The 26,946-nt window shown below is 41.0% G+C and overlaps 1 protein-coding gene across 2 annotated transcripts; it reads right to left on the reverse strand.

Annotated features, from left to right (window-relative positions):
• Window positions 1–814: 814 nt before the first annotated feature.
• LOC113128656 (vasorin-like) lies at window positions 815–26,946 on the reverse strand. 2 transcript variants are annotated; one of them, XM_026304138.1, is made up of 2 exons: window positions 26,725–26,946; window positions 815–4,662 (listed from the first exon to the last, which is right to left on the reverse strand). In XM_026304138.1, exon 2 carries the CDS (start codon window positions 4,639–4,641, stop codon window positions 2,524–2,526), a length of 2,118 nt encoding a protein of 705 aa, XP_026159923.1. In that variant the 5' UTR covers window positions 4,642–4,662; window positions 26,725–26,946; the 3' UTR covers window positions 815–2,523. The 2 variants fall into 2 exon arrangements, with proteins under 2 accessions (XP_026159923.1, XP_026159924.1); XM_026304139.1 differs by lacking the exon at window positions 26,725–26,946 and adding an exon at window positions 19,215–19,257.

Consider the following 26,946-nt stretch of genomic DNA (forward strand, 5'->3'; position numbering starts at 1 on the left):
TCGTTCTCAACATTATTCTCCTGGCAAACACATACACAAATATAAAACTAACATAACTGACAAACATAAAAATAAGAAAAAGGCACGTTTCCCTAAATAAACAGGGAAGTTACTGTAACAAGCATGTTGAAAATATTTCAAACATTTCCTGTCCCTCTCACTGTCCAGAGCAATATAGAGAATCTTCCAGTTGATATACTGAGGGAAAGCAGATATATGAGCATCTGTGTCTGTGTTTATTCTGGAATATTGACAGAGTGAAAAAAATGATGAAGCTAGAGAATGGAAAGTTGGTTTTGGACAGCACCGTGCATGAACTCAGCTATAAGGCAGATATTGTTGTGGAGATAGAAAAGAAAGGGGGGAAACGAAATGGGCACAAACTGAACAAACTAGCTGATAACATCCAAACTTTCAGCTGTTAGATACCCAAGACTCAAGGAGGGTCTTTTTTTAAAAAAAACCTGACTAAATTAATTACAGCACATTTCATGTTATTCATTTTTTAGTTTGTAATCTAACGTAATATCTAGTGATGCAAATTATGGGCACTTTTGTTCTTTAAATGCACATCAGGATGTAATAGCACCCTACAAAATGTCTTTAAGGCACCAATGCTTTTAAGTCAAGTGTCTGTAAACCTATTAGGACATCCTCTGTGATTTAAGATTCTATTTCACTGATTTTGATCCATGGAAAAGATATACATAAAAATGTAGAACCTAAAAAAGCCTGTGACATTCTCAGCCCCAGACAGGAAAAAAGAATAAATACATCAGAACGGTGCATTTTACCTGTACATTTCACAGTCTGGTTGGAAGTAAACAAGGAAAAAACATCTTCAATCTCACAAGCCAATAATTCTTGTTGGTCAAAAACACAGTGGATAGTTAGAGAACTAGTGAGAGAAGAAAAAGCTACAGGGAAAACACTGTCTAGACCATATCTTGGAAACAATACGGTCAGCACTGCACAGAGGAAACGAGCACTCACTGACACTCATAGCAAATTGCTTTGAATCTCTTTGAACTTGCTTTCTTTCCTGGGCACGCGTGTGCTGCTTTATAGGAGTTCACTCTACAGCAAACGCTTTTGAACTCAGTTTTGGTGTTCAGAAAAGTCTGAGGCTTGCCATGTCTTTATGGAGTATTGGCAGATGTGGCAAAGAAAAAAAAAGTGTCTGACACTTCAGTTACATTCACATACTCCATACTGGCAAAAAAAAAATCCTTCTCTATATGATTCAAAGAGGGCTAAGCTTTAATTCCACCTTTTAGTTAAAACTTTTTAGATCTTAAGGTCTATTCAGCCTTGCACTCCCTGCAACTAGCTCAGGAAACCTTTAGTTGTATGTAACGCAAGTAGTAAATGATCAAATCCATGATGACTGAATGGAACAATCAGTTATTTTAACTCACAACAATAGCAATACTGAAAGGACATAAACAGCATAAAAACATGATAAAAACACAAAAAAACCCAACATGACAGAGAGAATATCATGATAACAGCCTTCGTGTCACAACACAGAACAATGCAGGCCAAATCCATTCCCAATGGCTCTTCATTCAGTCCATTTGTCTGTCACAGCAAATTCATTCCCCACTGAAGAAAAAGTCTTTGGGGCGTGTGAAGAGAATTATGGTAGATCTATTGACACTGAAGAATTCAAATCTACAGGAGAAGAAACTTGGCAGTTGTGTTTGAGATCAGATATCGTCAATATCAAAGTATGGAGTTCAGACAGCTTTTATGATCATCAAACTATTACCGGTTGTTTTCTGTGTGTATATGTCTTCCTTTTTGTGACCAGCAGCCTTGTGGATGTTTGTGGCTGAGACAGGAGAAAATAAAAGGAATATTTTTTTTCAGTGCAAGTTCTTTTCATATTCTCCATTGAGCAGTTGGAGTTGGTCAGAACTTCATTCTGTATAGTGGGATGTGTGGTCCAGGCAGGTCTATAGTTACATCACTGCTTTCATTTAACCACTATCATTTTCTGCACTTCTGTAGTCCAAATGGCAAGGCACTGTTCTCCATACTGCATCTTCCAAATCCAGCAACAGGATTAGAGCTCATTCACACAGTTTCCTTTATATGAAGACACATTTTGAAAACGAGCCATTGATTACAGTTGTCAATGCAAAAAGGCACTTCCATTTTCAGTCTGGTACTAAGACTTGTGTAGTCAAATTGCACTTGGTTTAATTACTTGGTAGCTTTCATGACTATCAGACACAACTAGATGACTCTAAACCACATCCTGTAATGTGGTTTAGCACATTTTCAATATGCTGTAAGAAATTCATCATTTAGTAAGTCTACAACAGACGATCCGTTCTGCAGTGTTATTATTTACACAAGTCCAAATCAGTAAGTGCAACTTTTTAGATTGAGGAATTGGAATGCTGGTGTCACTAAATGAGTCATAGCAGGACCTCACAAGTCCTGGTGGGCAAGTTCTGGTGGGCAAGCCCACTCTCAGAACTAGGCCATTTCCAAGTGTTTGGATTTTATTGCATCTTAGAAATAAGATGGTTTCAGGGATGCTAGATTGTTATTTGATGGGCAGTGTCCTTGCATCAAGGGTACCTCATAGTCCAAGCCTCCATTCTGCTGCAAGGATGGTGGCAGCTGAGGAGTGTGAGAGCATTCAATTTCAGGCTGCTTATGGGACAGTGTACCATTTCCCCCATTCTCCAGGCAGGCTTTGATTGCCTCTAGCTCCATGGGATCAGGTTCAGCCGGGCCCAGCTCGAGTTCCATTCCTGATTTCGCCTGCCTCTTCTTCCGCAGACAAATGATCAACCCAACCACCACGGCCAAACCCAGTACCAATGCCACAGCAGCCAAGGTGGGGATGAGAGTGTATGTTAGCTGACTACTTGTCTCTATCCAGGGCTCTGAGGATGTCAGTGGAACCCCTTCAGTACGTGCCTCTGTACATGAACCTGTTTCTACAGAGTTGTTGGACCTAGAGTTGATTCTCTCTCCCAGGGGACTGGCACAGACTGAGTAGGTACAGTTAGGTCTCAAACCACGCAAAGTGTACTCCGGATAGGATGCCGGTACACGCAGGATGATGGGGCGGCGGTCAGGCCCTGAGAGGTTACGATAGGTCAGCCTGATGCCACGGATGTGTGGCCGTGTCTTAATGAAGCGTTGCAGATCAAGCAGGATCGATGTGGATGTCACATGCCGTGAGCTGATGGCATCGGATTCTGAAGGTATTGCGGGGGCATCTACTGAAACTTCTGTTGCTGAAGGTTTTGGTGGCTCGGGAAGTTCATCCACATTTTCACAGTAGAGGCCTGAAGTTCCTGAGGGACAAAGGCAGCTGAGTTGACCAAGTGGGTCAAAATTACAAGTGCCACCATTGAGACAAATGTTTGCTGGACAAATGTGCTGCTTGTATTCCTCGCTGGTGGAGCTTGGGGAAACAGGGGGTTCAGGTGGTAGAGGATAGCTGTCTGTTTTTGAGGAGACAGTTTGCTCACTAGGTGGTGGAGGAGGAATAGCATTGGTATGGGTGGTTTCAGGAGATGTGGTGGGCACAGCAGTACTTCCAATGGGGGAGCCAATCAGCACTGTAGTTGTGGATGGTGGACATCCAAAATCTTGGTGCTCCAATTCTGAAAGCATCTTCCCAGCATTAACTAGTGGGAAATGGCATCTAGTGTCTTCAAGTCTTCCAAGAGTCACACCTTTTTCTTTTAGCCACTCAGGAAACCAGGCTAATGGACATAAACAGTTGAATGGGTTTTCAGCTGCTGTCAGGTGCATCAACCTAGGGAAGGCCTTGAAGAAACTCTGAGGAAATCCCTGGAGATTGAGTCCACTGAGATCCAATTCTTGAAGTCCAGTAAGTTTTTGGAAGTCTTCCACCCTGAGGTCACCCAGTGGGTTGGCAGCCAGACTGAGCTTAATTAGCCCCTTGAGGGAGTCCTGCTTTAGGGCCTGAGGCACCTCTACTAACTGGTTAAAGGAGATATCTAGATCATGGAGGTTCCCCAGGGTGGCTATGAGATTCTGATCCACAGAAGTTAGTCCCAGTGAGGCCAACTTAAGGGCTTCCAGGTGGGGAGTCTGGAGGTCTGAGGGTCCCAGGTTTGGGATGCTGTTGTGACTGAGGTCCAGAAGCAAAAGCCTGGGGAAGTGAAGAGATGGCAGGGAAGTGAGCTGGTTCCCTTGAAGCTTGAGCTCCAGTAGCATCTCTAAACCATCAAAAGCTTCCAAATGGATGCTCTGAATGCGATTTGCATGAAGATACAGCCTCTCTAGCATGGCCAACCCAGAAAAACTGTCTTTGGAAATGTGGGTAATCTGGTTAGAGGAGAGGTCCAAGTTCTTAAGCTTGGTCAACATCTCAAACACACTGTCTGGAATCTCTGCCAGCTTATTCTGACTTAGATCCAGCATTTCCAACTCCCCCAGGCCTTTGAAGTCATCTTGGGATAATGTGTTGATTCCATTACTGAAGATGTAGAGATTTATTGTGGTGCTGGGAACACGAGGCACAGTGCTGGAGTGACGATGTAAGCAGAATATCGAGTCCTGAACCGGGCAGGTACAGTCTTTTGGGCAGTCACTGGATAACACCAGAGTAGATGAGAGTAGCAACACCAGGAAGTGCAGAAACATGATGATGTCACGCTGGAAACTCTGAAAGACAAAAAATGAAGAGGGAGAAAGAAAATAGTTGGGATTAATCATCATTCATATTATGAGGTCAGTCAAGATTATATAGTAAAGAACAAATTATGGCATAAAATAGAGGATATATAGATCGACTGTTCACAGCATTAGTATGGAATGTATGTGCTGCATATAGAAGTTTTTTTTCCCCAAAGTTGTTGCTGAAGCCTTATAATATCTGCTCATAAACAAATGCCAGAAGAATTTTTATTTATTCGTTCTACAAGCATGTCCATACATTCATTTTTGTGCATGCAACCACAGGGACACTGTGCAAGACAGTGGGTACAAGCACATTTTAGTCCGATCAGCAAATCCAAGTTTCTACACACACATACTGTACAAACAGTAACAGTGACTGCACTATCATAGTGAATTTTCTGTTTTAAATTCTTAATTAGCAGACACTGAAGGGATCAGGACCCACAGTCAGAGGTGACGGGTTAATACAGCCCACCCAGGGTTGACCCTTTCTGGGGTAAGTGAGAAATCCAGTCTCTTCCCTGTGTTTATGACATGGTCTTTAGCCCATGAAACACAGTCTGCAGCAGTGCAGCTGGACACCCACAGCCACATGGCTACTATATACAAACACACCCAAGGCAGTATGCTGTGACTGTGAAGACACACTCAACACTCTCGCATCGTATGTTTTGATGTTAAAGCATAGAAGCCACATACAGAACGGTGCGGCTTGGCAGGGCAGGGGGGATATGCATATATATGTATGGGAGACTGGATGTGTGTGTTTGATGGAGGCTGGATTTGGGTGACTGCAGTGACAAACAATCCATTACTTTTAAATCTGATCTAACTTATAACAAGATTTTATCAACTAAACTGTCCAGACAAAGCTCTACAAGGGAATAAACATGCTCAAATGTGGCTCAAATCTCTGAACTCTCCCTACCTCACCTTTCTGTTCTAACTTCTTCTCTTGTGAAGGCTCACAACACCATGTGGGAGAATTTAAGTTTGCAGATGCCCAAAGGAAAAAGAAGGTCCAAGACACAGTGATAGATTTATTGTTTGGGCAAGAGACGGAGTAGTCCCTTCTTAGTATAATAAATGTTGTGATTCACTGAACAAAAAGATAATCACACACACTTGTCTGGGAGTGGAAATGCAGTATTTTACAAGTGTTATACATATAACAGATATTTTGATGGATGTTTCTGATTAAGGAAGGCAACTGAGGAAACACATTTTCATTTGGAGAGTAACGGTTTCAGTGTTTGCAAGGCTGTCATAAAAATCTCTATCTGAACTGGATAAACTGAAGTTTCTCTGCTATTTTAGATTTAGCCTGATGGGATATAAGTCATAAAAACAGGTCCCTGGGCACAGACATAAGAAGCCCTGAACCCCCCTTCATCAGACTGACTGAAGGAGGCTTTTGCAGCAGTTTTGTGTCTCTTTTATTTGCTCTGCATCACTGTGCTCTTTTTCAATGTTTGTTTTGTTTTGTTTTATTTGTCTGTGGTCTTTGCATTTCATTTTAGTTGTGTTGCATCAATATTTACTTTCATTTTTCATCTCTTTGCGTTCTCTTTTTTCAACTCATACTTGTGTTGCATATCTTTGCAGTCATGTCTTTTTAGGTGGTGTCTTTGTGGCTGTTTTGTATCTTTTTACTCAATTTGTGTCTGTGTTTGTTATTTGATGATGCTCTGGTCCTGGGGTACCTAATGCCCAGTAGACCTGTTCAATAATCCATCGACTAAATAAGTCTGTGCAAATTGTGTAGACGTGAGTGAAGACATTGTTCAGAACAAATAATGCAGAAATACAGCAAGGCCAAATCTGCAGACTGAAATCTTCAACTTCAGACTAATTGGAACCCCCAAAAATGTTTGTTCCAACATGTTTGATTTCTTCAAGCTTATTCTGGATGCTTTATTTGAGTGCGAAACAGTCTAGAAGTCACAAAGTCTGAAACTCAAGTGTGACCTGGCAACAGTCAAGGGAAGTTTAGCTCAAGGCAAAAAAATATAAAAACAAATGAAACTCTTGCAGCCATAAAAAATAACATAAAACATATTTAAACAATTGGAAATTGTACAATCTCTGCCATGGAGTAGGAAATTATATACAGATTTCTAATTTATACTAAACTGTTCAGAAGAACAGATGTTTTGTAGTGGATCATTTTGTCTTCAAGTGTACCAGGCTCCATCTTTGGCCTTTTGCCTGTCATCAGTGTTTTCCAGCCACTTGTCATAAAATGCATTGCATATCTCCACATCATCCCCTTTTCTTCCCTATTTCCTCTTCCCTCTAATCTGGTTTGTGTTAGTAAACTCTCCTGCCCTTTCTAAGACTCTTGACGGTGAAGTTATGGAAAAACCAAAGCTGTTTTTATTAAAGTCAGGAGCACACCTCCAGGAGCACTCCATTCTTTCTGCCCTCTGTCTCTTCCATTCACTCCCCTCTCCTAAAACATCATAAGATACAGTAAGCAAGGTCAGGATTTCTTAGCGTTGCAGGAATTTATAATATTGCCCCAAAATCTGCCTTTATGGAGCACAAAGAGAAGAAAAGGAAATGAAAGAAAATGGGGGGAGGGAACAAGAAAGAAAGAAATTCCTGTGAAAGTAGTGAGATTCTAGAGGCAAACACAAGATTTTATGTTTTTTGATGTTATACACTGGTGGGTCTGTGAATACAAGTTCTCACATACCAACAGTAGCAAATGAGAGGCAAAGAAGCAGAAAAAATATATGTTCTAAATGTGGAGAACAAATCTCTCTGAATTTGCCCTGCCCTGTCTTGAGTAACACTCTTAAGTTTTAGAAATCAGTTTGTTTCTATTTGAGTTTTGATTCTACAGCACCTCCCTGTTTGGCTGGATATGGGCCTTTTGAACACTGAGATTCACCTTCATAAAGAGAAAAATAAATACATTTGAAATACTGTAAAAGTACTACAAAGGTACTGTAAAGGTACCATAAAAGTTGTTTATGGTTCCATTGTTAGTCAGCAGATAATTTCTAACTAGATGGTGAATCTGATCAAAAACATTACTTTGTTCTGTCATTTGTCTGCTTTAGCATCAAACTGCATTAGCAGCTGTAGTATCCAATCACAGGGCTGCCTGTCCGGTTAAAGACTTCTGTGTCGTTGGCGGTGGCTTCCCAACCCTTGTTCCTCAGAGTACAAACAAAAGCTTTGCCATGGCCTTCCAGATGAAGACGACTGGAATAATTTCATGGTCAAGACAGAGACAATGAGCAAGGACTGCCCAAATAAGGGAGATGTAATCCATCCAGTGTTGCTTTTATTCTGTGAGTGGAAATAAAGTATTGTAGCTAACTTGAAGAAATGTCTGGCATCCCCTTGTTAAAGTCACCAAACCACTCTGTCAAGTCAAATAACAAATTGTTTTATTTTATGCATTATTCTCACTAAGACATAACACACACACTGAAACTGTCTGCAATCTGACAGGATGCTCCACTGATGACAAAGTATTACTGCTATGACATTTAACTGCTTTTGTTTGCCATGCATGCTTGGGAATCCAGGTCTTTTTTTAGCAGTTATAGAACAGTGAGGTTTATAATAGGAGCTGCTTATCATTCCTTAAAGGGTGCTGCATGGACACAATGACTGAGCAAATAATTTGATGACAGGGAGGGAGAGGAATGAATGGAATATGAATGGTGTTTCAGAGTCAAGACAACATGGACATAAGAAATGTTTACTTTTTGACTGAGCCTACCAAGTGTGCATATTAAAATTATGAGGCGTTACTCTTTGCACTGTTCATATCCATTTATAGAACACATGTCTGCAGTTTAAAATCCCAAGCAAACAGTCTGTATGTGCATGATCTTGTGGCTTAGCTATTCCAAAAAGCCTGGACATGCTCTCTGGCTAAAGCCTCCTGACAGGATTTGTCATTTACATCTTCTCTGCAAGTTTAACTTGATCTAAACCCACTGCTGGGTGCTCCATGCAGCCGGGTGGTGTGTGGGTGTGTGGTATAAACACATTCAGCCACAGAGGATAAGGATTCAAGCATCCATCCTGCTAAAGCATCCTTGTTTAAGAAACTGAATCCCTTCAAGCCCGATGCCTGCTGCTTTGTAGTTGAACCTGACCTCTGTCCTTCCTGTGGATTAAAAGGCAAATGGCAGTTTCTCATCAAGGGTTCAGAAGTGTCTTGTTCTTATTTTAGTAGATTTAATTTGTATTTTGTGTTACGTCACAGCATCTACACGTGTGGATGTTGTTTCTGAGAGTTTATTATTTCCTACTTACTGAGCATCATGGAGAATGCATAGCAGCAGAAAAGTTTTGATAGTGCTCCTCATTTGGTGATAAGCACTTTGCAATATTTTAAAGTTAACTGTAACTGTAGTTGTTTTTAAGTGGTTGTCAAACTGCTTTGACTGCTATTCAGGTAAGCAAAGTAAAAGAAAAGTAATAAACAACAAACTGGCAGGACAGAAAGTGTCTATAACCTAGAGGAAAGCATATCTGCTGTTAACTGTGAGCCAAGCTGCTTCACATACACCTCCTCTGTTCTGAAACAGCTTGTCAGTGGCATGAAGAGGGAGGGAAGCAAGGACGCAGAACAATATGAGGAATGAAAAGCTTAAAGCCCATTATGTGCATGCCTTTAGGTACTTCTCTGTTCCAACATCCTGGGCCTCTCCTGTTTAATATTGACAGAAGACTCATATCTCAAAGGCAATATTCTTCCATCTACCGTAATAACCATAACAGCCTAAATGTGGACACTGCATGCAATCAGTCTTGCATTACACTAATCACATACACTGATGTTGCAAAACTGGTTCTCTTTGCTCTTTCATGGTTTATAATTTCATGGTGACAGGGAATATTCTGCTGCTAAGACTTGACGTGGCACAACATACCCTCAGCTATTTGTATGAGTTATGTTAGGGCTGCATGATGAAAGAAAAACACTGCCGTCAAACTGACATGAAGCAGGTCAACAGGCAGCCAAGACCTGCAGAGCAGTTCAGCTCACAGCCATGAACACACACACACACACACACACACATACTTGTAAGCTCACACACACACACACACACAGACACACACATTCCTGCACATGTTCACACCAGCAGACACACACAAACAGAATCTACAACACAGCTGGATTCTGTTACCCACAATACACTGCAACCATCTCTAACTGTGAGACACAATGAAAGACCCACATAAACCTTTGTCCTCCCACTTGATAACAGAGGTAGAGAAAGAGCCTAATAGACTGAGTGTGTGAGGCAAACTGAGAGAAAAGGACACAGAGAAAGGGAAAATATTGGTGACTTAATAGCTGGTAGCTGGTGACTGCCACCATATATCCAAAGTCTGCTGTAAACAAAGGCTGACGCAACTAAACTTAAAGTGCAAAGAACTGCTCTTTAAACAATTATTACTTGTACAGATCTATTTTATTACATGTGGACATTCATTTGTATTTGATATAAACATCCTAAACATCCATCACAGTTTACAGCCATCCTTCCAGTTTCAACTTTAACTTACTTGTCTTTGTCCTGTGCAATAATCTAAAAAAATCTGGCTAAACTTCCTGTTCATATGACTACACTCTAATGATGTCACCATGTTCCCATATCTCAGCAGCTATTTTAGTATGTGCAAAGTTATCGTAACTCCTCAAATTGCACAGAATTCTCCTCAAAAATGCTCAGAAATCTGGAAGAGTGCATTTAAAAGGCTGTCTCCACAGGATGCATGTAGGTATCAAGTGCACCTGTGCAATCATTGTGCTTCCACAGCTTGAACTGTATAAAGCTTGCAGCAACATGCAAGCAAAATGTCATACCAAGCTCCCAATCTCATGTGGGCCATCCTGGCCAATTCTTAGCAAATCTGCAGGAGCACAACAAGAAATGTTAACCTTTTACCGTTTCATTGCAGTGTTTTCCTGTTAATTCCTATCAGGGTGAGTCTGACACATCAAAGGAAAGCAGCATAACTACTGTGGCCAGGAGATGAGGCCTAGTATTCATCCTCTTTATTTACGGTCCATGCCAGTGGGTAACATTCTGGAGATTAAAGAAGTGACCAAGGGAAACTGGAAATACTGATGAGAAAAACACACAGGACCGTGACAAAGGAGGAATAAAGGGAACAGACAGGGAGCTGCTGGTTCAGTTGTAAAGGTAGAGGTGGAACTCTTCAGGACACACTTTGGACAAACATCCACCAGGTTGTACTTACATTTGTGGTGAAATAATAATATGCATGTTTTAAAAAACAAATAAATCTGTTGTTTACTCTCTGTTGCACACTGATATCACAGTGATTGTATTTTAAGTCAACTTAGTGAAGCAGTGACCCTTAATCACTACAGATGAAGATAAAATGAGCTAAGTAATTCCAGGATTGCTGCTTTAATGAAAAGAGGTGCTGAAGGATTTGGAGAGAAGAGGAGGAACAGCAGAGTCAGGAATTAAGTTACAAGGAAGCAGAGCGGGAATCATAAATTTAGTTAGGAAGTTGGTCTACTGGGAGATGGTTTTATTTTTGGGGAGAAAAAAAGGGGCATGAATTAGTGGTAAAACCCTTACCTCAGCTCCCACAACCCTGAACCTCCCCCAAGTGGAATATCATGTTACTGAAAGCTTACAAGCAAAGTCAGTTTAACAATTTCAGTCTTTCTAAAACATTTAGCCCCAATGCAGATATTGTAGATGGAGTATTTGTCCTGTATGGGTGAGGCACAGGTCTCTTTACTCAGACACAGCACATTTTAATTTGATGTCACAAAATGAAAAGTTAAGTGATTACTATTTGGCTACTATTTTGGCCCTACAGATCAAACACAACAATTCAGGCTGAACCAAAATGGTGGACAGATTGACCCTGTCATTCTTAAAGCAATGTTGTTTGCATACAAATAGCACTGAATTCAACAACACAAGGTCTCTGCATCGATAGGCCACAATATCTGTGCAAATCCACAGGTCTCAGGTAAATGAATGAGTAGATTATATATCTTTTGTTTTTTGTTGATGATCAGGTCCTGTGGTTAGATTTCCTGTAGTTCATATGTGAGATTGCAACATATTGTGGATTCAGACAACAGTCATTCAATATTGCAAGACAACTGTCTGGGCCGTGCAGTGATAAATGTGATTAGGCTAAAGAGACACACATGAGGTGATAAAATTAAAGACAACACAAAACCAAACACACATGGAAAAATCCTAGAAAAAAGGAAGACGAGGCTTGTTGTAGTCTCCGCTCTGGATAAAAATGAACCAACTGCATGACTTCATCATAGCAGTTACAGTCAAACTGTTGAGTCACAATAACCACACATATATCACACTAAACACAATGGACCATGTGAAAGAAATAAAACACTAAGTATTTGTGTAAAAAGTCAAACAGCCTCTTTTCTCTCCAGTTGCAGTTACAGCTCAAAAAATGATTTTCCTCCGTTTTTGTTAAGGTTGTCGTTCATTTTGGACCATTACATGCACACGAAAGTGCACTGACATGCACAAATGCAGCAGAACCGGTCACCTCTGGAACAAACTGATGACACGGTGTGTAAAAGCCCATCTCATCTGGTTATTTGTAACTACAGGAAACCTCCTCCAGGCTTTCATCAGCTGCTGGATCCTGATGCAAGGTCTTTTCTTACCTGCTGTTCTTTGCTCCCTTCTCCAACAGTCCTCTTTACTTTGTGCCTCTTCCCAACTTTCTTTGTCAACTTCTGCTACTCTATCCCTCTCTCTGTCTGTGCTGTCTCTCTCTCCTGTTGCTTTGACAGGAATAGCTGGCAACTTGTGAGATTTATGAACACACAACACAGAGGTTCTCCATGTGTAGGTCAGAGGTCAGGGTCAGGGTAGAGATCCAGTGTCTGCCTCAAGAACGACACAAGAGTTATGGCATCCTGTAAAATATAACCATTAACACTGAGCAACCACAATTCTGTGTCTTGTATTGTTTAAAAAGTCAGTTTCACTTCTGGCTGGAGTTAAACTATGTATCAACTGTACATTTGCTGTTGCACAAAACAGTAAAGGTAGACAGAGCATATTGCTGTTATGAACACCGTTAGCCTGGTCGCTCCCAGTAATGGGACAACAAACGATATGATAGAACCCCCCAACAAACTGGATTCCTAATAATCATTCGTCGTTTGACAGAAACCTTGGCCTGCCTAGTCGGTAGTTATGGCACATGTGGCTGCCTCAACCAATGTCAGATGTCAGAAATGCTGCTATGGTGAAAATGCAAACTGACATTTAGGCATGCAGCTGCTGTCGGGTGATTCTCTTATGTGGGGTCAGGAAACAATCCCAGTAAAATCCTGGAACTGAGTCATCCTCAAATCCTAAAAGCTTTGAATAAGACACTTGAAATTTGTGCGTATTTCAATAAAGGCCAATAGATGTTGTGGCTGATTAGACATTTTGCTCTTTATACATGTCTGGTATTTAAAACTTTAAACTCTACAAACACATTAATAGAATTCCAAAGGCTGCAATATTTTAAGTGTGTTGAACCATCACAGACCTTTCTCATTTCCCTATGGGACACAGGTGTAACTAATATCACTAATAATTGCTGCCTGACTGGCATTCTGGCACACCTCAACAAGACAGAACAACTACCAAGGTTATTAGGCACACTTTAACAAGCCTGTGGAGCAAAAGCTGCTAGAAAGCCTAAAATTGGCTCAGACTAATTTAATTACAAAAGCACATATTTGTCAAATGGACTATCCAGAAAAAGAAATAAACGTTATTAGTAACCACAAGTTGAGATGACATTGCAACAGTGGTCGGCCAGGTGAAGACTATTAATGGTTCCATATTATCAAGCGTGTTATGTTCAGGCAGAGCTCTGCATTTGGCAGCAGCTTCTTATTTCATGCGTTACCTAAAATATAAAAGCTTTTGGTATTTTAGTCGTGATGAAGATATATTGTTCATGTTTGTCTTTGTTAAGGAAGGACTGGTTCTTCAGGTCAAATCCTCTTCGTTACTCTTTCACAGTGACTTCACAGCTACCAGATTTGTTTAGCCATTAATTAGGTTAGCCTTTAGTGGTGCACACACAATAGTTGCAAACACAACTTGCATAGAGCCAGTAGACAGGATAATAGGTAACAGAAACACACCAACCTGATTTGGGATTTACTTATGGTACAGTTGGTCACACCCTTGACTTTTGGTGACACCGGTTCTTCCACTGAAGTTATAAAACTATGAAAGGCAATGATGCCACAACTACAGTGCGGCATCCTGCAGTGATAGGTACAGCAGGTTATCAAAAAAAAAAACAAAGTCATGAGTGTAAAAGGTTTGTTTTTGTGTGAATGTCTTCACACTTCGTTTCTGTCCTGTCAGCTTCTAACAGGTGTGCCAGCAGAGTAAGATTCATATGCACAGTACCTCAGTAATCTACTCTTTCATGTTAGGTTGACTGTTTTCCAAAATTCAGTTCTTGGAGTTACAATAGCAAACTTGTCAAACTTGTAGTTGGTGTCCCTCCCTGACCCCCCTCAGGTCTCTGGGTTCCTGGCCTGCCAGTTCCTGATATACTGAGTAAATGTTTCTGAGCCAAAGCAAAGGTCCACACAACTTTTATTTGCACTTTTATTCTGTGCAGTAAATGTTGCTGTACATTCTTCTTATGTTACGTGCTAACATCACTGTTGTAGTTTGCAGTCAAATACCCTTCACTGCCTCCCTGTCTCTCTCTGCCCATCCATCACACCATCCATCAGAGACACCCAATTACTGATGGATGATCACCTGTGGCATTCTTACCCAGCAGGGGCCCCTTCGTGCTTGTAAAGCCCAGCTGTCAGATACCAAAGACTGTCCTGTGGCAGGGTACAGATTGAACTGGGAGTGGGGGTGGTAGACGCTTCCCCTCCAGTTTGTACAAGTCTAGACAGATACTGGACCACGACAGCTTATCTGTACTTTAACAAACATCAGGCCCAGTTGTCTCTCTGTCTTTTATTACGCCATGCAGTCACAGTGAGACCTCATTTATCATGTGTGTTTACATGTGGTCAAAAAAGGTTAAACCTGTAGTAAAACTGACTGAAAAGGTATTTGCTAAAACAAAAACAGTGTTGTAAATATTCATCAGGGTCGATGTAGGCTTTGATGACAGACTGTCCAATCATCAGGCTTGTGTTGTCTTAGTGTCTGAAGATTATTAATGTACACTATGGTTACTGGAATTTGGTATACAGCAAAGAACTAACTGACCTTGTCCTCACTGCAGTTTAGTACAATCAGATTCTGTTGTGTTTCTAATGTGTGGAGACTGTTTCCTGGTTCCAGAATAAATGCTGTATGTTTGTGCAAGTCAATAAAGACTGCTCACAGAGTAGTTTTAAATTTGTTAGACACACTATGTGTTTATTTTGAAATTTACACTGATGGTGTTTTTTTTTGTTTTTGTTTTTGTTTTTTTGCAGCCAGACTTAATTTATACTTACTTTGCATATGAGGATGTAAAACTACGTGTAGTGACCTTTTCTCACTCTTTAAAATGCAGGCAGTCGTGCTGATGTTTGACCTGGCTTTGACCTTTTGACTTTCCCTGAAGTTCACACTTTTATTCATTAACTGTGTGTACAACAGTCCTGCATGCTTTCATAGATTATTTGATGGATATATTTAGCATTCTGAACTGGATTATGTAGGGATTTAATAAATCACTAACCTCTGCTTTGCCTAATAAACAGTAAAGTACCACAGTAGCAGGGCACACACTGCATGCTTGAGTGCTGTTAACTTGGTATTATCATGGGACTTCTGTCTTCCCTAAAACATAAATTGTAATTTCTACTTGAAGTTTGCAGGCATGACGGACCAACACCAGAAAATTAGTAACAATCAATGCAGTTTTTTTTTACAATCACATGTGTCCAGGTGACATTTGTCTTGTGCAAACATGACTTTATATCATCATGAATGCTGCATTAGCTGCACCCACCTAAATCCTTGCTCAGATGCATGCACACACACACATCAACACACGCACAAAGTGAAACAGGCCCAAAGATCTTTAGAAGCTGTCCCCTGCTGCTGGATCACCTCATTAACCCAGTGTTAGGTCAGATTGACTGCTGAGACAGACTTCTATAGGACCTGTCGCTAAGGAAACACACACACATAATTTAGATTGGATTGTCGTTGCCAATTGGGTTTAATTCAGTAAATTAGGGAAACAGAGAAGTTTATTAATATGAGGTACAAACACTCACATGTGTCCACAGAGTAGGATGTAGTATTGGCGCGCGTGTGTGTGTGTGTGTGTGTGTGTGTGTGGGATGGGTGTTTGCTTTGTCACTTATCTGTTTACTTAAACTCCTTACAGATCCTTTAAAGTAAACACACATATTCACACACATACACACACACTCACACACATGCCAATTCTTGTCTCTGCTGGAAGAGGAATCAATTAGCGCAAACTGAACTGCATGCGTGTTTGTTTGGCTTGGCTAAAGCCAGTGACCTCGGCTGGTTCGTGACCCAGAAACAAAGGCTGCATTTTACACAGGAACAAAAAAAAAAAAAAAAATCAGATTCTTAACTCTTTGTGGTGCAGCTCAGAGCTGCAGCAAGACCTCAAGCTGACCAGACCAGACCAGGCCTGATCCCTGTCATTATTCTCACAGTGTGACAGCAGCTACAGATAAAGTAAAAAGTGTCCTGTGAGGGCAGAGCCCTTTGTGTCTGCAAGTGAAGGAAAACATGGAACCAATCTTAGTTTGGACAAAGTTCCTCCTTTGGCATTTATACTGAGATCACAGCATCCTGACAAAACTAATTGGCTTCAGACCGCTGATGAAAACACACACAAACACACTTAAACACACACGTCAGAGTGCTTATCTCTTTAAGAGCATTAATCATGACAGAAACCAGGCTCTCCCTCTGTTTGCACTTGCCTCACTATCACTGGTGACTGATATCAAGCTTGTAAATATTCACCTCAAATAAGATAATACTTACTCAAAGTCCAAAGTGACTCTAATGTGATTCTAAACCACTGTGTTGGCCTGCAGCTGTAACGCTTTAGGAAAAGCATCTGAAGTTACTCAAGTGATTTAGTTGAGTGGGACTGAAGGTGATGTTAACACGCTGTCTTGTTTCTTCTGTTTGTTTTATTTTAGGCCCTGGATTTTTAGATGCATTTTTTTTTCTGTGCTCTTCTGATTTTGTGTTCGGTCGTAATATCAAACCGTGCTTGTTGTTGCTGCAGTTGTTGGGTTCAAGTAAAACAAGCAGAACAGAATTTGACTTTGTAGAGTACCACTGGATTCTGTACTCCCAGGCAGACTATATACAGTACTTTATGTAGACTTATTGTTTATTTAATGGCATCTAGACTTGTTGCAAACATATAAAAAGTCAAGTAAGTATTATGTAATACTGTAACCAGCACAAGCCAGTTACATAGCCATAATATGCACAGTAAAACAAAGTTGTGCAGCCTGTATCAAAGCCCAGTGCAACTCTTGTTTTAATGTTGCAAGAATTCTGCAAGTCTGACTGCAAACTCAGTGATGTAACTGGACTCTGAGGATCAGAAATGTGAAGAAATGGCAATGACACGCTCCACTGCAGACCAGGCACTGACTCACGACTTGAAGGGAACTTTTGATAGGGAATGGAGAGAAAAATGGTGTTTTTGTGTTTGTGTGGATGGATGCACGCACACATAGACTCCTGCAGAAGTCGCAAATGACCTCATTTGATTTAGTGCTGATAACAGTGCCTGCCTTTTTAGAAACTCTTTTCTCTAAGGAGCTTGAGATATTTGGCTATTTTATGAATGTTTATGGGTCATTTAGCTTTAAATTTAAAGAAACTAAGAATAGCAAGATAGAGAATGAGAAGAACATAAAAAATTCACAAATAGTTACAAAAGTAGTATAAAATTATTGGCACAAATTGTAAGTGCCTTAAGTAATTTTTAACCTAATTAAATTTCAAAGGAGTTGAAATGGTTGAATGAAAGCAACCCCAATGCTTCTTTGAATGCTTCTGTTTAAAGATAGCATCTGATCTGTTAAATTTCATGGGAAGCTCCGTGAATGTTTTAACATACTGGAACATACTGAGGGTCAGCGAAACAACAGTCACAGCTAGAACCACAAATTAATTAGTATACAATGTTCTTCCTCACATTCTGTTTCTCTCTGTGACGACATAAATAATGCAAAAAAAAAAAAATCAGGTTTAGCACATAAAAATCTCATAGTGGGTCTGCTTAACATTTCATTTTACTTCATCTAATTCTTCGTAAGTGTCGCCTCTTTGAGAGTAAGAAAAAACTGCTGAAAATACATCATGCAAGAACATTTTAACTGTTAACTGTTCTTTAGACTGTCATTTATGAAAATACTGTATGTTTGTTTCAGTTGTAGGGACATTACTGAGTCAACTTATAGTTCTGAATCCATGTGCACAGTGCACTTTGTGTTGTTACCGTCAGCTGACACGCCATTTAAATAGTTTTCTTTGTCCTGTGCAAGATTTAAAACACTAATAAAGTAGAGACAGCAACAACTAAATTTAATAACCACACGACACACACACACACACACACACAGACACACACACACACCTTTCCCACCCCTTTGAAAAATGGCAGCAGTCAAATTTTTAATGAGCATGAAGTTTAGTAAAATCCAGAAGTCTCTGAACTGGCCATCAACCCAATCAGAACCCAGCACCGGTATGTTTAGTTCCTTTTCACCTATCAGCCTGTTAAATCGCTCCATCAATCTTTGCTGCTGCAGTTTCTCTAATATGTCCCATCTGTTGAAATGAGAGTAAGTGCCTGGCGTGTCTTGCCAAGGTATGAAGCAGCACTGTAAGTGTGACTGACCTGTTGCCTGCTTGTTTTGGACTCGTCCTGCTCTGCCTGTATTTACAGAGCGTCTGGTTTAGCTCGCAGCTGTTGGTAATGTAGTGGTACACATGATGGACATGTAATAAACACTGTCTCCTCTCCAGAACTTGAAAACAGGACTTGGCAGGTATCAGAGTACAACTTTTAGTTAGTACACCACAAAAATAATAACTGTTCCCTCTAAATACTTAATTTGTACCCTGAGAAGACCTGTACACACAGATAATTCAAACAGACATACTGTATCTCAGCCCAAGATCAACACAAGCAGCCCATTCAGACCATGCGTGACCTGATAAATTATTCCGGATTTTTACACAGAAGCATGTGTGCAGCTAATGGCAGCCTAGCTAAGAGCAGACAAAAAGAGCTGAACACCTTGGAGCATCCAATTTAGCATTAAAGCTGCATGTTAGAATGGGAATTTATTCACTTATTTGAAAGCACTTATCTGTGTGCTGCTAACTCCTTGTTTACTGATCAGATCAGCACCACCAGTGTATTCCTCAGTTCAGGGGCACTAAACTGTCAACAGCATCACACTGTACATGTAAAACCCTGTTTAATCTGCTCTCTTTTTTAAATAAACATGATCCACATGCACATACTGACTATTTGCTCCTCTTGCTCTCAGGGGGCATTAGTGGTGCAGGGTGGACTTGAAGTGGCTTGGTTCTCCTAAGTGAACAAGGTGGGTCTCCCACAGATACGGTTCAGAGCAGAGTGCTGAGTCAAGTGTCCAGCAGTTTAGACGTCATCAGCTCAAACAGCTGTCTGGAAACCTGAAGGGAGTGTTGATAAACTTTTTTCACCAGATAAAAATTTGTCTGAGTATCTTTGTGTTTTGCACATTTTAAACTTATGCCAAGAACATGTCCACACTAAAAAAACTATTTGCTTTATTCGTAAAGAAGCTCACATTTGGTCAAATTTTAGCTTTATAATTATTCTGAGCTTTCAGCACATTTCAGTATTTGTATTCCTGTTATATAGCAAAGTAAACACGTGTCACAACTAATACAGGGCAAGGTTTTGTCAAATGTGCTGACTTTCACAGTAGTTTTATTTGGTTAATTTGTATTATGTGGATCATTTAACCTGTCGCTTTGAGCTTATCCCGTAATTTACTGGAGGTTTTTAAGATTGCCATCAGTCGGCTCATTGTACCAGCAGTGAAGACAGATGTTGTTAGTCCACAGATAATATCAACTAATCAGAAGTTTAAAAAACAGTTATTGATTATAAATATTTTCACTGTGCTGAATCTCGACCTACATCCGGAATAATGATTTGTCAATCCTTTATTGCAGCTGACCTCAAGACAGCTTTAAAAATGCCAGTGCTTTGGAGGATCTCAGGCACCTCTAACATTACAAGCCGACTGTGGAAATCAGGACCTTGCTATTACGATAAACCAGTCAGCAACAGTTGAAAATATTGCACAAGCGCCAACGTGCTGGTTTGATCTGTTTGTCTTTCGTTGGTGGTCCAAGCATGATCAGACGCTCGGCTACAAGCCAAGTGGAAACATGGTGAACCACAGAACATACCCAACTGTGAGGTGCTCGCTCAGCAGGGTCGGTTTCTTCTTATTTGGGTAATCTGGAAGTAAGCTCGACTCTGATTCGACACTCGCTGTATGGCTCCCTCTTTCTGCCTGTCTTTCTTCTGCTTCGTTAGCTTCTTTTCATGGTCCATGAGTTGGCTGGTCCCCCCTTTGACTCCTGACCTCTTAATCCCATGCCAGAACTCTGTGATTGTGCATGCATGTGTGAGTATGTATTTGTGAGAAATAGACAGAAGGGAGGAGAAGCTTTCGATGCAGGTGTGAATGTGTGCACAGATTCAGCACGTACCTGTATTCTTTAATAAAAACCAGTACTGACTATAAGTTTAATTTTTCTTTACACGTATGAATGTGTTTATTTCTAAGAGTGAATTGGTGACTCTGCATGTCATAGATCCTCACTGAACAAAGGATTGTATGAGCATGTACTGTATGTGTCACTTAAACAATGGGCTGCAGAGTATTACAACATACTGGAGTTGGCATACACCCAAACAGCCAGCACCTAAACCTGCTGCAAATATACTTGAGGCTGTTGCAACAATAGAGGACTGATAATCCCTGTTGCACACAAACACTGAGTGTGTCACTTTGGGCTAAACTACTTATCAGGTCATCATAAATGTTGAATGTGTTGGGAACAAACAGCACTGTAGTGCCTGCCTGTCAAGGCTGTGATTCAGTTGTTGTTGATGGACTTGTATTGTAGCTCAACCCCTTTTAGTCCTTCAGGTTCCATTGTATGTTGTGTTTTATCAAGCACTGAAGAAAACACTCTGCAGGCTATAATTCAGTTTAACGCTGACATTTGAAAGAGAGGAATCCTTAAACACCGAACACCAAATAATGGTCTTTTTAATTTGTCTGTGGTGAAGCAGCAGCTGCAGTTTCCTGGGATGGAATTAGGATCTTCATGTGAGGTTACAAACTGCATGTCTGTATCTGGCTGGAATAATCTCCTCCACCTCTGGGCTCTTCCATTGCTACTCCACCAAACACCAAACAGCACTAGACTATGAAATCAATCTTAATTTACTCCCACCACAATTAAATTGCAGACGCAACTAAAAATGGCTACAAAAACCCAAATGCATCTACGGAGAGCTTAGCCCAACCATCAGCTCACAGCCCAGTACAGACATCCACTCCAGTCATACTGTCATTAATCCAACATATCAGATGTGAGACTTGAGAAAGGAATGTTTTCTTTACCGACTAAAGACTTTGCCGACTTTTCAGTGAGGATAAACCCCGTCTGTCCAGAAACACTCAAGAACTTTAGCACGGTTTCATCTTGATAAACATCTTCAAGGTTTCTCTCTTGTTGTGAGGAGAGGATGGCACAAAAACAGCACGACACTGCAGTTACACAAAAGCAGGGTTTGGATGTCAACTGTACAACAAAAGGCGAGTAAAAGGGAACATGATACTACATGCACACCTGAATTCAGACACACATAAGCACAAAAGACATTCCGCCAAACTTACACCTGAGGCCACTGAGGCCCAGTAATCTTTCACACGTCCTGACACATACGATGTGCAGGGACTTCAGCGCACGTGTCCATGGTAACTAACACGGCTGGTTACCTTCCATTGGTCAAACGCCATCTTTCCTCACTTTTTCAGTTGTTCAGAATGTCACAGGTCCAGACTTCAGTCTTTTTTAAGTGCTTTGTGAGACCCTGCAGCCCCTAGGCCACTGTCTCCTTCCAACCATTGTATGTGTGTGTGTGTGTGTCTCTGTGTGTGTGTGTGTGTGTGTGTGTCTGTGTGTGTGTGTGTGTGTGTGTGTATGGGGGAATCAGGGCTGCTGAATGAGGATGAAAGGAAGTGTGTCTGTGCGTGTGTGTGTTTGTCCACCAAAATATGTTCCCTTAGGAAAAGAGACTGAGGGGCTTAGGAAAAGGGAGTTGAAGGTGAGGTTTCCCTGATCTACCACACCACCCCTCAACCCCAACACACACACGTCCCATCGCCCTCAGGTAGTTTTCTGGAAGCTGCTGGAGGATGGTGGGGGAGGGATGTGTTATCCTAAAGACTTCAGACAGATAAAGTGTCGAGTCTGTAGATACAGTCCCTGATTTTCTGTGTTTTCACACAGCAGGAAAATCCTGCTTGTTAAATCAATTCATTTTCAGATTATAGACATATACTATATATAGAGTATTTCTTTCCAAACACGATTTGTCATTTTGTTACAGGTGTTCTTTATGGAGAATGAGCACCTTAAGGCTCTTTAGTTTTCTTTAAACTCTGAAGAAGTTGAAACTTGAGCTGTGCAGTATGTTGAATTTGATTTAATTGATTTTGGTACTCCACATTGTGCGAAATCAGTTACTACATGCACAAAAGGAGTGAGAATTATTTTTTTCTGTCTCTGCCATGTAGTTGGAAAGTTAATACTAACTAGCTGTGTGTAGTTATCATGCTTATGAAGAACAATCAGCACCACCATCCTTACAGCCTCTAACAATATGATGTTCCAATCATGTCTTAGTCCTGCTGCACTGTGCTAGAGAAATAAACGTCCGTTAAAGTCATTACTTATCCCCAAGCAAAACTGGCCAATCATGGTAGAAAGGTTGTCATTACATCAAGACTTTTGCTTTTTTTGAGTCAGCACCTCCTCGAAGCTGTTGTTCACCCCACAACACATTTAGATAAACAAGTTTAGTACCACAGCTGGTCTAAAAATATATTCTCCCCAAGATGTAGTTATCAAAAGGTCAATCGCTGGTATAATCACAGCCTGGTATTTCTACACTGGGTAATCTGACCACAGATCAGCCACTGGCGGCACCTTTCTCTCCTGGTGCCTCCTGGCACCACAGAGGAATGTTACGAGGAGTCTCTATGTGTCACGCTCTTTACCTACCCACTGAACCGCCGTGTTTATACAACTCACTGTGAGGATGAGGGGGAAGGTGCTTAGAGACACGCTTCATGAGTTAGTAAAGGAGTAGCAACCCCTCAACCCTGCCTGGGGGTAGAGGGGTGGGGGCGAGGATCGAGTTCTAGGAAAGTAGAGGTTCCCCTCTGGTGAGCATGTTAAGTCAGAGTGTGTTGTTGGTTTGAGTCTAGAATTCCTCTGGTGTCAAGGCAGCTTGTAAAGATGTAATGTAAGCCTTTTTATGTCACTGAAAACAGACACCAAATTTAGCAATACCCCAACCGCCATCGTTTAAATAATTGTATATTCAAGCTCTTGTTGCATTGGGTAAGATTCAGATGCTTACCTGTGGTCTTGACACCAAGATAAGTGTCCATTTCAAATGCATTAAACTATAGCATGTCACAAATACTGAGCCAATATACAGTAAATCTTTGTAAATCTCAGTATCTTTGTGTGTAACTGTCACCTCAACTGCTTTGACTACTGGCATTTTGATAATCACTGAAGTCAGTTAGCAGGTCAAGATGGAAAACGTTCTCTGGTTCCAGCTTCTCAGATCTTATTTTCAGCTGTTCCCTCTTTTTTATCATTGTAAATTGTTACATATAAGAAAATTGTGACCATTCTTATCACAAAATCAATCAATAATTAAAGTGATCATAGTGCACCTCTAGACACTTCCAGTATTTGATTTAGATTTTTAGTACCTGATATTTTGGAAAAACACATGAGCAAGAGGGGAGCAAACAATCATCACCATATATTATCAAAGCAGCTTGTTACCGTAAATGGTTTCAGTATTTCTGCCCTGAGCTGTGCAGAATGATTTATCAGCCGTTAGGGGCTTGATGCTGGACGTCCGCTCCATCTGCACGGTCCCCACTTCCTCAAACGTTCCCAAATGTGCTGACAATCCGCTTGGCCCAACCTACCCATACATCTGCACAATGACATGAGGCAGGAGAGACTGAGATTTCTTCCACCTGTTTTTGTGTGCAGTTTGATTTAAAAACTAAATGGTGTCAAACACCAGAAAAAAGAAATCAATGTTTTTAGTTTGTTGGCTAAAAGAAAAGAAAAGGTGATTAGCAAAAGACCTCCAATAATAATTGGAGTGTATATGTTTCTTCAACTGAGCGTAGGGGCGTGTTGCTGTGTGCCGTTCTTAATGCTTCCACTAGAGGGCAGTGAAGTCAGAATTTTTTTTTTTTTTTTAATTTTACATATAGTGGCTTTAATGTTTTTACTGAAGCTGTCATTGTGATTATGGTGTGTTACTGCACTGCACATAGCTGTTGGAAATATTGAGACTTCCTTTGGCAAATTGTCGGAAATTGCAAAATTTCAGTGTAAACTTCAGAAGAAAACACACGTCTCCCATCTCAAACTTACAATGTGGAAAACAAATTGAAGAGAAACCAGAAGAGTGCAGAAGGGTGAGGCTAGAACCGAGCTGCTCAGCAGTGCTAAAGATGTCACGTCTCCACATGTCAAACACACTGGATGTAGAGAACAGGAAAGGCATGAAAAAATGGCAAAAGACGATTGACGTATATGTGCAGATGAGACAACAACAGACAGTCTCTTTATTCCTGAAAGCCAAGAACAACTTTGCAGCCAGTGCATCGTCACTTCATCCTGCTTACAGGAAGCAGGTCTTGTATCATGTATTTTATTTCCCTATAAAAATCTAACCAGCCAGTGGTACAGTGACCGAAATCTGACCTGAAGGCAGGGTGTGAGTCTGTGTGTGTGTGTGTGTGTGAGGGTGTGTGTGTGTGTGTGTGTGTGTGTAACATCAGGGCACCACAGGGCAGACTTGAACCACATTAAAAGGAAGAGCTTTCAGCTGGTGTGCTGATCTCATCCACACACTGAGCCACAACTCGATCCTCTTCACCTTGTACCTCTTAACTTTCTTCATGGGGTTATTAACTCCCCAATTGAGGAGCTTTCATTTAGATACTCCCCCCATTTAGTTGTCAAGGTGGCATGACCCGAACACTTATTAGCTGACCCCTGGGATTAGTCCAAGCTGGAAACAGGGGGGAGTGAGGGTTAAGCCCTCACCTCAAGGTGCTTGATGCAGCATCTCACAAAAACCTTAATTAAATTGCTAAGACACCGAGTCAGGAATGTTTGCTTTGCTCTCCCTTTCTCCCGTACACATCCATCCTTCTGTCTGCACCTATCTTTGCTTTTCCCATACTCACACTCCATGCTGGGTTTGCTTTTCTGTCTACTCACCAAGTGATATTGATTTGGAAAGCTGTTATTGAATTCAGACTCAGGCAGTGAAGGCAACATCAGGTAAAGACAGCAGGTCATTGTCAGCATATCACTGTGTAGATTAATTACACATCTCTGAACAACTCATCCCTGCATCACAAACTCTCATGTTGCTCATTTAATACCAACAAATTACTATGTTGTGCAAGTCTATGTGTCCACACAGATCGGTTTTCTTCTTTACATGTAAGGTGATCTGAAAAATGATTCTGTTTTCTTATCATGGTGTAACTCCACACTAAAACTGTCTTTAAGGAGGGAAATAAAAAAGATCTTTCTGAACAATTATTGCACATGCACTTATCACAACTTGGGCAGAAACTAATGAGTTTCATTATTGATGAAAATACTAAATAATGGTTATTTCCTAAAGCTGAAGTTAACAACAAAAGAAATGATTTCTTACTTTTGAGAAGCTGGAAGCAGTGACTTTTTTTCTGAATAAATACTTGTACTACTTAATTAAGAATTAATTATTTGTTCGCTGATTATTCAAAACGTGATTAATCAACAGTAAGAAATTAATTACTTAAATTCAAACGGCATAAAACATTTATATAAATAACAGAATAGACTGCCGAGCTCCATACAACAGAACGGAACTGAATAGCCTACAGTTGTCCGACCATAATAACGGGGGGAAACTGATTATGTGCATGCGCTTAACTACTGTGCAGCAAGAGACGCGCTTGAATAGTAAAGAGCATAAAGTGAGTAAAGTACTTTAAACGAGCAGACAGCCGCAGTGATTTGAGTCTGGGGATCATCAGCCAGTGACACAGATTAAAGTGTCCCATCTGAGATAAAAGCTAGAAGCCAATCGCGATAGAAAGGCAGATAACGAGCTCTAATCCGATACGTTTGGCACAAACACGTTCTGAAGCAACATCAACGATAAGCGCTAATCCTGTTTCCATATATCTCTGCGGGAAACACTCCTCTGTGTCTTCTGCCCGTGCGTCTCTGTACGCGCGTCTGGCTGGCAGATCCTGACCCTAGATAGTGACCCGTGCGCCGAGAGAGGAATGCAATGATACGCTGACAAGTCACCAGCCACAAGGGAAGCTTTCACATGTGGAGCAGGCTGAGTAATGGCACTTCAGGGAGCTGAGGCTGGATCAATCCATATCCATTTCAGAGCGTTAAGGTTCACAGAGTAACTGATCAGCGCCGTGGCTCTAATGTATGACAGCATCCAAAGACTTCATACACTAGGAGAATCGCGTTAATCTTAGCTGAGGAGTAACTGTGAAGGTGAGTGATTACTTATCATTCATTATCAGAACGCACAAGAAAATCACACTGAGAGTTTAAAAAGTCACTGTCACTGTAAAAGTCAGTGGGAGCCAGCGCATGAGACGCTTACCTTGCACAGTAATCCAAAATCCGCAGGAATGAGCCGGAGCAGCTTTTACCCAAACGCGTTATCCACTGTCGGCGTGTCTCTCGATGCAAAGTCCAAAAACTGCTCAGAAACGTCTTCATGTAACGCAGCGGAGTTAGCGCTGAAACCAAAAGCTGTATCAGTGCAGCGCACTCGCTCCGCACCAAGACCGACGTCCGCCTGAGTTCATGGGCGCACGGACTT

This window comes from Mastacembelus armatus, chromosome 1 (genome assembly GCF_900324485.2).
Source record: "Mastacembelus armatus chromosome 1, fMasArm1.2, whole genome shotgun sequence".
NCBI classification, from domain to species: domain Eukaryota; kingdom Metazoa; phylum Chordata; class Actinopteri; order Synbranchiformes; family Mastacembelidae; genus Mastacembelus; species Mastacembelus armatus.